The 14839-nt window shown below is 46.0% G+C and overlaps 1 protein-coding gene across 2 annotated transcripts in view; it reads right to left on the bottom strand.

Moving 5' to 3' along the window:
• Window positions 1–14653, bottom strand: part of SORT1 (sortilin 1) — an 80182-nt gene extending 65529 nt beyond the window's left edge. For both annotated transcript variants that reach the window (XM_055138058.1, XM_055138059.1), the window contains exon 1: window positions 14272–14653. In XM_055138058.1, the coding sequence (XP_054994033.1) occupies window positions 14272–14580 (309 nt within the window). In that variant the 5' untranslated portion in view covers window positions 14581–14653. The remainder of the gene's footprint in view (window positions 1–14271) is intronic.
• Between the last annotated feature and the right edge of the window lie 186 nt (window positions 14654–14839).

The following is a 14839-nucleotide window of genomic DNA, read 5'->3' as shown; positions in this document are numbered from 1 at the left end:
TTTTCTCTCTCGGGGATCCATTTCCTCAGGGAGAAAAAAAAATCATGCTATCTCACTCAAAGGAACAATAAGGAGCAAATGAGACAATATACAAAAAGCCAAGATACGGTTATCCTTAAAGCCGAGAATTTACTAGTAGGCTGCTGGGTCCTACCTAGGGAACCTGGAGATCACAGGAAGGAGGCAGTGATGTGCAAGAGAGAGCTGGCATAGCACCTGGGGTGAAGACCTTACAGGCAGGAAGCCAGTGGGAACAGATGACAGTTCTGTTAAATACAGCACTGCGAAGATCAGAAATAAGATCACAAATGTTCCAGTTCTCATGGAGACTATTCTTAGACATGAAAATGCTAAACATACAACACTGTAGATGTTTTCAAACCTATTTATTCAGAGTTGTCTATGAGGCAGGATGCTACTGAGGAAAGCACAGGATTAATAATCAGCCAACCTGAATTTTGTTTCCTATTCTGCCATAACTGGTGTGAATTTAAGCAGCACCATCTAACTTTATCACTAAGGTGAGGGAGGCTGGAAAGTCCATATTCCATTTTTTTATTTTCGGGTGGGATGAGGCAGCTGAGGCCACACCTGGCAATGCTCAGAGGACCATGCAGTGCTGGGGATGAAATCCAGGCTCCTTTGTGTAAAGCATACAAACCAGCACTTTGAGCTATCTCCCTGCCCCAACCTTCTTAATATCTATAAGTTTTTTAATTATATGACTCATTGAAGAGTGCTCTTGCTCATATGTGGGATACAAAGCAGCATAGTAAGGGAATAACAAATGGCCAAAGGCAACAGAACCTGAGGATTGGTATGTAGAACTGAGCTACCCTGGAGGTTGGGGAGACGCTGGAGGGGTGGAGTGGGGGGATACTGAGATGATGGTGGAGGGAAGTGACACTCTGGTAGAGGCTCTGGTGCTGAAACATTGTTTGCTGGAAACACCATCAACACTATAAGTCGTGGTGGCTCCAAAGCATTTTTTAAGTATTATTTCGCTGTCCTACAAAAAATTCAGTAACATTGGGCCAGAGCAATAGTACAGCAGTTAGGGCACTTGCCTTGCACGTGGTGACCTGGGTTCAATACCCCAGCATCCCACATGGACCCCAGGCCTGCCAAAAGCAATTCATAAGTGCAGAGCCAGGAGTAAGGCTTGAGCACTTCCATGTGTGGCCCTAAAGTACAAAAAAAAAAAAAAAAGGAAAAAAGAAACAAAGAAAGAAAGAAAGAAGGTGGGAAGAGAAAGTTCAGCAACTTTAGGAAAAAAAAAAAAGCGACATAACATTTTAACTCTTTCCCCCTTGAATATAAGTCTATTATAGTCAAGGGTGGAAAGCTGAATCAGTTCAACTCAACTATCTTTTCCTTAGGCAATGTTTAAACAAATACATGTCCTATTTTTCAAAATTCAAAAATTAAAAAAATAAAGTATGCTCTAATTTCTAAGAAAAAATTTCTGACTCATTCAAAATTAACAAGTGTGGAGGCTGGAGTGATAGCACAGCGGGTAGGGTGTTTGCCTTGCACATGCCTGACCCAGGTTCAATTCCCAGCATCCCATATGGTCCCCCAGCACCGCCAGGAGTAATTCCTGAGTGCAGAGCCAGGAGTAACCCTTGTGCATCGCTGGGTGTGACCCAGAAAGCAAAAAGCAAAATAAAACAAAACCCCCAAATTAACAAGTGTGCTTTTTTCCACTGATGTCTTTGTTTTGAAACCCATCCCCTGTCCCCCAACTCCTGAGTACTAAAAGGAGAGGGTAACAGTAATCTCCCATGTTTGTGGCTCTCAATAGCTAGGGCACCTGCTTAGAGGAAGTCAAAGGCCTCTGTGCCACTGTCTACACGCTAAAAACCCATGCACTGACCTCCAAGAGACCACCACTCTATAATTCAATTGTTAAGCTTGATAGACCTGCTTAAAATCAGTCACTTCCCCCCCGCCCTAAATTTAAAGAGAAACAGTGAATTCAGGAGAGTGTATGTAGAGTACAGAGAGTAACAAAGAAAAATGGAGTATCAAAAGACTGTTACTCAGGCAGAAATAAAAGTAAACTTAAAGTAGACCATGACACTCGATTTCTAAGCTGGGCCCTTAGACATGGGAGAGAACAGACCCACCTACTTCAACACCTGCTGGAGGGTATTTTTTGGTGAGAGCTGTGGTGGGGTGTGGGTCATACCCCGCAATGCTCCGGGGCTGTTCCTGGCTCTGTGTTCGGGAGTGACCCCTGAGGGCGCCCGGGGAACCATGCATGGTACCAGGTACAAAACCACAATCAGCTGCATACAAGGCAAGTGCTTTAACCCTGGTACCTCTCCTCCCTACTAACACTGAGGTGAATGCCATACCATACCACATTAAAATCAGTCATGCTGCAGAAAAACACAATTGTTTTTGAGTCACACTATTAAGGGAGGTTAACTAAAAAGGCCGAGCAATAATTTGGAAAATTTTCCATAAAAATGAAACAAGTAAACACAAACAACCCTTGGCATTTCAAATGACAGGCTTCGATTATGAAGAACGTGTGTTTGTGGAAAATTCATTCTAGCCCAATAAATTAGCAAATTTCAAACTGTTAGCAATTAATTGTTGTAATATAGTCTCCTTCCAAAGAAAGGCTGGTGAGCAAGGACTCGGCTGAAGCTGACCGGAGCAGAAAGGCTGACGGCTCACCCGAGGCCTGTGGGAACTGGCTCCTCGCTCCCTTGGCACCGCCTGTGCCAGGCACCCAGGCTCACCAAGCTCTTACCAGCCCCGTGCCTTCTAACATGCCACTCTCAGGGGGGACAGTCCGCTGGCAACATTATTTTTGTTCTTTTGGGGGGAGTGCAGGGACACCGTGGTTTAGACTGTTATTGGGAGGACGTCATACATGACCTATTCCGGCACCACACCCTCCACCCAGGTGTCCCCTTCCCTCCACCACTGTCCAGGTGCCCCACCCCCACCCCCATGGTGAGCTTCCTACTTAGCTTTCTACTGCAGAGGATTCTGTTTCTGTTGCCTTTAGGCCTTTGCTACTCCCCTATTGTTTCACCAGTCCTGTGTGAGAGAGATCTCTGGCGTCTCCTTCTGCCTGACTTCACTCAGCATGATCCTCCACAGCTTAGTTCATGTGGTAGCCAATCTCGTGAATTCATTTTTTTTCTTATAGCTTACAGTATTCCATTGTGTCTACGGACCACAGTTTCTTTATCCAGTCATCTGATCTTGGACATTGGGGATCGGTTGCTTCCAGATTTTGGCCATTGTGAATAATGCTCGGCAACGTTTTATAGGCATGGCCAAGGATCTGCTTAAATGATGCCTCAGCCAGACTTTCCTCAAATTTCCAGAAAAGCACCTCTGCCAATTACTCTCTTGTATTATTTCCTTCCTGGTACTTATCACATTTACAATGAGATGCTTGTTTAATGTCTATTTCCTCTATGGTCCCAAAGGTCAGAGACCTGACCTTCTGGGCTGTGCCTCAGCTCCCAGGGCCCAACCCACAAACACACACTCCAGGCACAGACAAAAGGGAAGTGGTGGGGCAAGGAGTCAAACTCCTCTTCAGGGGCTTCTTGACCTTTTCCCCCTTTGCGCTTCCCCCCCTTTTTGAAATTAAACCACCATAAGATACACAATTACAAAGTTGTTCATGAGTGGTTTTGAACATACAATGTTTCAACACCAGACCCTTCACCAGTGTACATTTCTCTCCCACCCCACCCCCACCCGAAGTAGCCTCTAGGGTAAGCCCTCTTCTCTCTTTCCTTTTGGGGATTTGCAGTACAGATACTGAAAGTTTACCATGTATATTTCTTTACCTACTTTCAGCATTCAATTCTTGTCCAGAGTTATCATTTTCAACTATCATTGTCATAGTGGCCCCTTCTCTATCCTAACTGCCCTCTCCCCACCACTTGTGGCAAGCTTCCAACTGTGGGCCAGTACTCCTGGCAGTCATTTCTACTGTCATTGGGCATTAGTCTCATACTATGATTTTTTATATTCCACAAATGAGTGCTATAATTCTATGTCTGTCCCTTTCCTTCTGACTCATTTCACTCAGCATGACATTCTCCAGGTCCATTCATTTATAAGCAAATTTAATGACTTCATTTTTCCTGGTGGCTGTATTGTGTAGATGTACCATAGTTTCTTTATCCAGTTGTCTGTTTCGGGCACCTAGGTTGTTTCCAGATTCTGGCTATTGTTGTACCCCCTTTTTGCCTAAGAAATTTTTATGTGACCTTAGGTAAATATAATAGGTGTACAAATCAAACATTTACTGATAACATTTCATTTTATTTTACTGGGGGTGGGCCACACCCAGTGATGCTCAGGAGTTACTCCTGGCTCTGCACTCAGTAATCACTCCTCGAAGTACCTGGGGGATCGTATGGGATGCCAGGAATCAAACTCAGGTCAGCTGCATGCATGCAAAGCAAATGCCCTACCTACTGTACTATCTCTCCAGTCCCTAAATTTATCTGGTTTTCAAACACTTTTATGACCCCTCTCCAGCCCCCTGCATCTGAAACTTTGTGGAGATTAGAAAAACAGATGAACAAATGCTAAACCCCTTATTATTTCTTCACCTGGAGTAAATTACTTGAACATCCATCTTATAGAAAAAAAAACTAAAGCCTTTTTAAATCTTCACTTGGAATAAGTTATCAGTACATCCATCTCATAGACCCAAACAAAATAAAACCAAACCTAAGGCTTTCAGCTGAACTTTCCTGAGCAACTGTGATACACAGGTATCACTGAATGTTACAGATGAAGGTGATTCAGTTGAGACTATGTGTCCATGATCCCCACTGAGAGTTAAATCCAGGCCTGAGATAAGGGTCCCACCTAATCACTCTTTCATACAACTCTCAGGCAAATTAACAAGATAAAATTTTGATGCAGGGCTGGGGATGAGGCTCAGAGGAGGAACACTTGCCTTGCATATATGAGGTTCTGAGTTCAATTCCTAACATCACAGGAAAAAAATTGTTGATGCACTCAAGTAGGTTGAAAGAACACATATGCTTCTTCCATTTCTGCCATTTCTGCCAATCTTGACTCATTCTCATTATTGCCACCCCCGCTCAAGCCTGCTACTCAACCTTGCCAAGTGATAAAACTAAATACATTTGTGCCTCATCTGTTTTATACATATGTTCCTCTGAAGCTGGTTCCAGGACTGTATTTATCAGATCATTTAACTGATAATTGGGTCATGTGGATTCACTAACAAGTCAATAAATCTATTAAGGAGTGACACAAATCACATGTACAGGGGCTGGAGATACAGAAGTTAAGGCACTTGTTTTGCATGTAGTCAATCCCAGTTTGATCCCTGGAACCACATATGGTTCCCCAAATGCCACCAGGAGTGATCTCTGAGCCCAGAGTCTGAAAGTAAGCCCTGAGCACATGGCATTCACGTGTCCTCTTCAAAGCTTAATGATAATTTTCTACTTTATATGACAGAGAACTGAGACTTAGAAAGCACTCTGTTGATGGTACTATGACCTTAAGGAGCAGAAAAGAATTCATAACTTACAAAATCACTTACAAACAAGAATCTACACCCTGCCTCACCCCTAGAGCAAATACATTGACTTACAACGTGTCTAGAAAACACTTCCAAATGCAGTTCCATGTTAGGACAACTGTATTCCACTCCCATCTCTTGACCTGTAAGCATGTAAGTCACTTGGCTTCATCAGTAAAAGCAGGAGATCTGATAAGCTTATCAGCCTAACCATCTATGATTCAAACTGTTAAGCACAGTTTCGGCAAGAGCAGCTTCAAGAGTTAATCTTGTCCAAAAATGTTCAGAAAGAAATCTGTCTGTGGGGACCAGAGAGGAGTGCTACAGGTAGTGCACTTACCTCACACACAACTGACCCTAGTTTGAACCCCTGGGCAGAGAGCCAGGAGCAAACCCTGAGCACCAATGAGTATGACCAAAACTTCTCCCCCCACCACGCCCCCCAAAATGAAATCTGTTCAAGGGTTTTATGATTTTATAGCTCCGGGGCATCTGATGTTTGGTCTACTTCCTCCTACAGCAGAGTCCAGGAGTTTAGGAGAGCTCCTTGAGACTTTCAGGATTTCAAGGAGAGAAGACAGTCATCCCTGCCTTCAGTTCTCTTCCCCTGCTGGGCACGCACTGGCCTAGCTCATGCAAAGGCAAGTCTTTTGGACTCCCTTTTTCTGTGAACTCAACTCTAATACTACCTATTGAATAAGTGTGTCCACTGAGTCCCAATGCCACACGCCCACCCAGTCACCTCTTCCCATTTCATACCTCGCCAAAATGTCTTCCTAGAATTCCTAGAACTTCCTACTTTTTTTTTTTTTTTTGCATCACACCTGGCAATGCACAGGGGTTACTCCTGGCTTTGCACTCAGGAATTACCCCTGGTCATGCTCAGGGGACCATATGGGATGCTGGGATTTGAACCCGGGTCCGCTGCGTGCAAGGCAAACGCCCTACCCGCTGTGCTATCTCTCCAGCCCCGAACTTCCTACTTCTTATCAACTATTTCTTCCCACTGACCAATGACCATCTGGATTTCACCTCCAAGTGTTTACAAACTCCTAGAATGCGGTCAGGCCTTGATCCTCTTCCCCAGGAGGTCTTCCCTGATGCTGTGCAGCACTGGGCATGCCCTCTGCAAACACTCTTCCCAATTTGAGCAAGCCATCCTAGCACCCGAACCCTTCTGGTGACATCAAGCAAACACTTCTACTGTTGGACTCCACTGTGGGTCATTCAGTAAGGGCTTAAATGAGTAATGTCTATACATAACTTTATATTTAATGAAATAAGATGGTAAAAATTTCTCAACTTGAGCAAGGGATTTGGTTCAAGTGGTAAAAAGCACATGACGAGCAGGCGTGAGGCCCTGAACGCCATTCCTAGAACCGCATGGCTCCTCAAGCACAAACAAGGGTAGTCCTCATGGCCCTTAAGCAGTCTTCCCAGGAACTACTGGAAGTAACCCCTATGCGAAACCCCACCACCACCTCCAAGCCCCAGACTCCTCCAGAAAAAGCAACAAACAGAAAACTTTTCACTAGACCCTTCAAATAATCCTAGAGGCCCTTTTCCAGTTTGTTTGTTTGTTTGTTTGGAGGAGGTTTGGGACCACACCTGGTAGAGCTCAGGGATGACTTTTGCTTCTCCATTTGGGGGTGGTTCTTGGCAATGCTCAGGGGGGCCATATGGTACTGGGAATAGAAGCAATGGAAGCAGGCAAGGCCAGGCAAGGCCACAGGCAAGGCCAGCGCCTTCTGCACTGTACCATCGCTCTGGCCCCCTTTTCTAGTTTAACTTTTTTTAACTAAAAGTGTCAGAGAAATGAAACAATTATTTATCATCACACAGCAACAGAGTCAGGACTCAACTCTGGGTATTAAGATAGCTTTCGGGGCTGAAGACTGGTACAGCAGGCAGGGTGCTTGCCTCGCACACACCTGACCCTGGTTTGATCCCCAGCATATGCTCCCCTGGGCACTGCCAGAAATGATCCCTAAACATAACCAGGTATGGCAAAATAACAGAAACAAAGAGACTAGCAAACTGATTCAACTATAAGCTAGAAGTTAAACTTTAAAAGCATATGGGAAGAAATTAACAAACCTGTTAACAAAAGCAAATATGAGAGACTCCTAAGTCCTAGAAGGGCAAAACATACATTTTTTTTTCTTCTTGTATTTTGATTTTGGGCCACATCCAACATTGCTCAGAATTTATTCCTGGCTCTGCACTCAGTGGGTCAGATGTATGAAGGAAAACATGTATATTCCACTGTATTATCATTCTGGCCCCACATTTTCTTTCTTCATAAAAATATAAGCTAAAATATTTTATTTTATTTTAGCATAAGATGGAAACATACATTTTTCTACTGATAAAAATGAATCATAACATCTTTCTTTTCTTTTCTTTTCTTTTTTTGCTTTTTGGGTCACACCTGGCGATGCACAGGGGTTACTCCTGGCTCTGCACTCAGGAATCACCCCGGCAATGCTTCAGGGGACCATATGGGATGCTGGGAATCAAACCCAAGTCATCCACGTGCAAGGCAAACGCCCTACCCGCTGTGCTATTGCTCCAGCCCATGAATCATAACATCTAAACATACCTAAGTTTCTAAGGACCAAAAAGATAGGACCAGAGGTAGGGCACTTGCCTTGCATGTAGCCCACCCAAGTTCTATCCCTGGCACCCTGTATGATCCCCAAAGCACAGCCTCGAGTGAATCTGGAGCACAGAACCAGAAGTAAGGCCTGAGCACAGCTGGGTGTGATTCCCCCCACAACCCCCACCCCCAAAATTCCTAGATTTCTAACTAGCTAGTTTCTAACTATCCCTGGGCAAATATGCTAATGTAAGCTGACCATCTATTTTCAAGACAGCAATAAGAAAGGGGAAAAAAGCTTTAATTTTAGCCAAGTATTCTAGGGAAAGGGAAAAACAAATTTATTGTTATACACCTATTGAGTTTGCTTTTGGACTATCTAAATTAGGAGTTTTCATTCGCATAAGGCTTTTTAGTTTACAAGGAAAAAGTACTATGATAAATATCTTTCACAATTATATTTTTAAAAAAGACTCCTATATTTAAGAAAACTCAGATTTCACCAAAGCAAGCTCTGGAGGTGGTAACAAATTACCCCCAGATGTGAAACTGATGCTATGTTCAAGTTCAACCGGGAAGCAGAACAACCACAATTTGCTTCTAAATTAGGAATCAACCAATAAACATTTGCAATCCCAACCTCGAGACTCTGCTTCTTCCAAATGAGTCACAGAACTTTTAAGAACACTTTAAATCTAGTCTAAAACTTGTAATATTGCAGATGAGGAATTGAGAGCCAGATACTGACTGAAATGCAACATAGAAAAGAAGCGTTCAGAAAACTTTCTCAGCAAAACACCACAGACTTCAATGGGAGATTTTCTCCCCTTCCCCCTTCTCTCCTCTCCTCTTCTCTCTCTCTCTCTCTCTCCCCCCCCTTCCCTCTCCTCCCCCCGACCCCCCCCCAGGTTTCCTGAGGCTAGGGTTGAGGGTACAGAGGGAAAAAGTCTCAGTCTTGGAAAAACAAAAAAGACAATTTAAATGCCTAGCATTCACTAATAACAATGTTGCTAGGGAGTGTCTGCCATAAAAATTCATTCAATTTCAGCAAACTCAGATTAGATATTACTAATCCCACAGTGATCAAAGTCACCATTACAAGAATCAATAAATCTGCTTCCAACACATAAAATTAACCAGCCTATTCTTCATGTCCCATTGCGCCCCAGACTTACATACAGATGAGTGAGGCCACACAGAGGGTGGGAAGTCTGACCAAGTTTCAAAAAGGGGATTGAAAAGGTGCAACAGAAACTGTGGTTACCAAAGCGGAACTGAACAGAATTGAGTGTGTCTAGAAATTTGTAAGCGCAGGGGCCAGAGAGGCAATACAGTGGGTACGGCGCTTGCCTTGCATGCAGCTGAGCTGGGTTTGATCCCTGTATCCCATATGGTCTTCCAAGCCCCATCAGGAATAATTCCTGAGTAAAGAGCCAGGAGTAACCCCCAGGGCACAGCTGGTATGGCCCCAAAGCAAACTAACATAAAAAAAAATAATAAATTTACAAATGCAGGCAGCCCCTACCCATAGTGGGTAGGACACTTGCCTTGCATGAGGATATGGTCTCCCAAGCCCTCCAGGAGGCAGAGCCAGGAGTAAACCCCAAGTACCAGGAGTAACCACTGGGTATGGTCCCCCCCTCAAATTTTCACAAATCCAGTATCTATGCTAAAATATTCATAATATTTTTGAAGCGATTGCCATCTAGCCCTTTGCTAGAACCCTTTGCTAGAAAAGCTATATTTCAGTGGGGGGCATATCCAGTAGAGGTGCTCAGAGCTTACTCCTAGCTCTGTGCTCTGAGATCACTCCTGGCAGTGCTGGGGGTACCATATGCAGTGCCAGGTATCAAACCCAGGTCAGCCATGTGCAAGGCAAGTGCCCTACCTGCTGTCCTATCTTTCCAGGCCTGAAATGCTGAATTGTAAACTGAATGTCAAGGTTGATGACTTCGTCTACTTCAGGATTAATATATAAAACAACTTAGCACCATCATTTTTCTTGTCTCAAAATACAGCCTGCTTAATGCAAAGGACAGTTTGCTTTATGCAGAACTGAGGGCTGGGGTAAGAGGGAGGAAAAGAAACATCACTCTGCTAACTCTGAGCACCCCAACTCAGTGTGCAAGTCTGCCCTTCACAAGAGAATCAGGCGAGGGGAACAGGCCAACTAGGACAGAGTTGGCCAGTCAGCCTCTGCAGACACCCACTGAGAAGCCAACACTTGTTGGCAAGAGCTGATGGAAATCGAAGAGAGCAGAAGAAATGGTTAATAACCTTTTGAACTTGACATGAAAGATCAGATCAAAACAGCAGGATTGGAGAGCCTACTAGTATTATTATTATCATTACAAAAAGAAAATAGTCATTAGTAACTGAGCAGAATGTAAGACTTCTTCCAATTATTTCCACAAACAGGAGACTTTCTGATTTCTAATTAAAAGTCACTCTGCACAGAGCCAAATATTTGAATCAGCAGAGAACTTACTCCCTGTTACACAGCCTTCCCTGGGAGACATTTGTGGCCTTATTTGACTAGTTCTCTGTGCTCATCCTAATCAAACCTCAGGTAAGAAAGTCTTTCTGCAATATACCAATACATCTTATTAAATCTGCTGATATTTCTTTCCTTTTTTTTTTTCCATTTTGGGGAGCCACACCTGACGGTGCTCAGGAATTACTCCTGGATCTGTGCTCACTAATGGCAGGCTGGGGGACCATATGGGTTGCCAGGGATCAAACAAGGGTTAGCCTCATGCAAGGCAAATGCCCTACCCACTGTACTATCGTTTCAGGCCCTCAATCCGCTGATATTTCTGAGATTGTTGACTCATAAGTCATTTTAGCAATCCCAGTGTGTTTAATAATAGAATTCTCATGAAGATTTTGCTCCTTCTGTTTAAACCAGATCAAACAGAATTTATTTTTTTGAGCAAAAAGAATGGATGGAACAGGATTCAAGAGAAGATCAAACGGGGGGTGGGAGGGAGATGGAAATGCTAGGAAAGGCAGGATGAAGAGAGGCTGCCTACTGGAATAAATGAGGCAGTTAGCAAGTTTCAAGGCACTTAAAGGCACTGACCTTCAAAGCTTGGGTGTTCAAAAGATACACAACAGGCTAAGAGCAGCAGCTCCTCGAAGCCTCCAGCAGGCACATTCAGTCTTGTCAGCCTGGACTCAGCCCTGCCAGCACCAGCAAACAAACACCCACATTCTTCTCTGAGCTGACATCCCATACAGCATAGCCTCTCCACAGCACCGGTTTATTTAAGAAACCAGAGGCTTTGATGCTGGAGTAGAAGTTGGGAAGTTTTGTGTCAAGGAATGAAGGGAGCAGAGAGAAGACAGAATGAGCAACAGTTCCTGGCTTTATTAATTATAAGTTTAAAAAGTTTTAAGGAAACTGTCAAATGGTCTAAACACAGGAATGGGAAGGAAATTATCTCAGCCAACACTGTAACTCTGGCCAAGACATATCATCTGTTTCTTTAAGACAGAGTTCCATGCCTAACCTCAAAGGGGTGCTTATGGGAGGAATGTTTTGAAGCAATCCAACTTAGCAACCAACATTAAAAAAAAATTTTTTTTTTAAGACTTGCTCAATTTTCTCATGTACAAAAGTTATACATGTCAAGAAAACTCCAGACACTTGAAGGAATCAGTGGCATGATCAGCCTGGGGATTTAGGGAAAGGGAAGGTTATTCATTGAGTCTAAGAAAAGAGCACTGGGGCCAGAGCGATAGCACAGCGGGTAGAGCATTTGCCTTGCACACGGCCGACCCAGTTCAATTCCCAGCATCCCATATGGTCCCCTAAGCACCACCAGGAGTGATTTCTGAGTGCAGAGCCAGGAGGTAATCCCGAGCATTGCCGGGTGTGACTCCCAAAAGCAAAAAAAAAAAAAAAAAAAGAGAAAAAGAAAAGAAAACTACTCTTGATGACACTGAGTTTCTGAGCGACACTTTTGTATACAATCTCTCTGGTGACAAGTTGTCACAGTGATACTTTCATTTCACTGTTTACAAAGAGTCCAAATAAACTAATTTCCTTAGTAAAGCTCAGGGTGATTTATTATGACTTCTGAAAACAGGACTGAAAAGCGAAATAGGTTCAGGAGGGGGAGCTGCTGCTAGTGCTCCTTGAACCAAGTATTTCTAAGGTGAAGACTTAGTATCGGCTCCACTTTTACCTTATATGCATGTTGCAAAAATGTTGCAATCTGTGAAAGGCAGATCATGAGCAAACATGAAAAGTTATTTAAAAATAAGTAAGTCTGGGAGCCAGAGCAACAGTAGAGTGGGCATGGCATTTGCCTAGTACTTGGCAGGACTAGGTTCAATCCCTGGCACTCCACATGGTCCCCTGAGCACAGCTAGGAGTGATTCCTGAGCACTGCCAGGAGTGATCCCTGAGCACTTCCAGGTGTTAATAAATATAAGGAAATAAAATTAATTTTAAAATATAAAAACACGTTAAAAACTTTGAAAGGGGGAGATGAGAAACAACAGCTAAAATATATATAATAATAAACCAAAAAAATAGCAGAACCCTTGCACTGGACTTTGAAAAATGAGTAGCTTCAGACTTCTCTTGAGTAGCTCTGGCATTAGAGTCCCTTGAGCCAGTATTTCCAAGCTCTTCCTTTAGCATGTTACAAATTACCCATCATTTCAAACTAACCATGAAAGACTTGAACTAAAGAAGAAATGTAGGAACAGGGGCAGACATAAAGGTAGGTCAACCAGCCAGAGGAAAATAAAATCCATATTGGGAGGGACATCAGGGCAACCAGACGGCTCCTGGAAGGAAGTGGTCCTGCTACATATTAAGCATCAGCGTTGCAAGAATGTTTCTGTGAAATGGAAGGGTGAAGGGTACAAGGGTTTGGGTAGTGTCTTCCCCACCCCCTGTCAAATAGGAAGTTTTCTCAGTATGCAGCTCCACCCTCCCTGTCTTTCCCAACCCGTCACACCCATCTGCACTTGCTTGGTCATCTTGAAGCAGCTGCTACTTGGACTCCATCAAGCAGAGTTATTCCTAACAGCTTGTGCTTGAACTACTGCCTGCCTGTCCCTAGGTCTAAGAATTATGCCCTGTCTAGTATAGGGGTGAGAAAGAAAGACTCAGGGAGAGACTGACCTTACTGAGGCTGACTGACAGCTTAGGTTCATACGTACAAGAACAAGGGCAGTTAACCATTCATCCCAAGCAACTCTCTCCAGAAGAGGAAAAGGACAGAGTGGAGAAAAACAGACCCAGCTGAAAATATTCCATGTTACTATGGGAAGCAACAGCTCAGTCATTCGTTTGAGCAAAACACGAGAAAGACGTCCAAATTGCACAGGGGCCAGGAGATTCTTCACAAGTGACTGTCAGCCCCGTTAAGTGTGCAATGGTTGAGCGCTTGTCCCTAGGGACAGAGTTTTAAGTTGTCGAGGAGGACCGAGATCAAAGCCGAGTATCTTCAACGCGTTTCTGAACCGCTGGAAAGCTTGCCCTAACAGGACATCCTGGCCAATCCTAAGCCACAACAGAAGGTCAAATTGCAGGCGTTAAGCGACAACCTACACAGATGTGAGCTCATGCATGTCATGCCATTATCCAAGCTCTCGTTCTTGAATCTATTAAAATTACACGCAGTCACCTGACAACGGCCCGCAGATCCCTGATCTCTACCCTGCCCACCGTTCAGGGTAAAGACCCACCGGGGCACACACTTTGGCTTGCACACAACCCAACTTCTGCAAGCACTTGAAAGGGTGACTGCACCCCCGGCTTCCCGGTGGATTAAAACAGCGCGATCGGATCAGGATTATTTATGCAAGACGGGAAATCACGACGCTCAAGGGGCTTTGACAACTCCGGTGGGTGGAAAGAACGCCCTGGAAGTCTCCGATTGCGCCCTGTGACGAAACACAACCGCGGCGCGCCGGGGGCCGCTCCCGGGCCCGACTCCGCCCGCCGCAGTTTCGGGGCCTCGGGGAGGGGGCGCGGGGCCGCGGGGCAGCGGGGTCCCGGCCGCCGGGCCTGGAGGCGCGCGGGCCCGAGCCGCAGCAGCCCTTCCCCCTCCCCCGCGGCGGCGCCCCGCGACCCCCGCGGCGGCCGGGCCGGGCGCCCGCTCACCTGGTGCGTGTTGTTGGTCAGCCTGGCCACCGAGTCCCGGATCCCGCCGCAGTCCTCGTCCCCGTCGGGGGCGCTGCGGCGCCAACGGCCGCCGCGGGGAAACGGGCCCCCGGGCGCGGCCGCGCGCAGCCCCCAGCTCACCCCGACGGGGCCAGTCCAGCGCGACAGCGGCGCCGCGGACGGCGGCGGCGCGTCCAGCCGGTCCTGGCCCAGGGAGGTCGGCGGCAGCAGCTGGAGGAGGAGGAGGAAGAGGCCGAGGCCGTGAGGCCGGCGCGAGAGGCCGTCCGCAGCTCCCCGGGGCCGCTCCATCGCCGCCGAATGCCGACGCCGCCGACACCTGCCGCCCGGCGTGCCCGCCCACCCCCGCCGGCGCCGCGCCACACCCCCGAGCCAGAGCCGGCGCTGCCTGGAGACGCGCAGCCGGGCCTCTCCGCCCCATAGGCCGCCGGCCCGTCCGTCTCCCGGCGCCCGCTCCTCATTGGCTGGCGGCGCGTCCTGCTTCGGGGGTCCTGGATTCGGATGCCAAGACGCGGGACTGATTGGCTGGAGCGAGGCCGAGGAGGCTGAG

This window comes from Sorex araneus, chromosome 5 (genome assembly GCF_027595985.1).
Source record: "Sorex araneus isolate mSorAra2 chromosome 5, mSorAra2.pri, whole genome shotgun sequence".
Lineage (NCBI taxonomy): Eukaryota > Metazoa > Chordata > Mammalia > Eulipotyphla > Soricidae > Sorex > Sorex araneus.
Note: the sequence above shows the minus strand (reverse complement) of the source record. Positions and strands in the feature narration are given on the sequence as shown.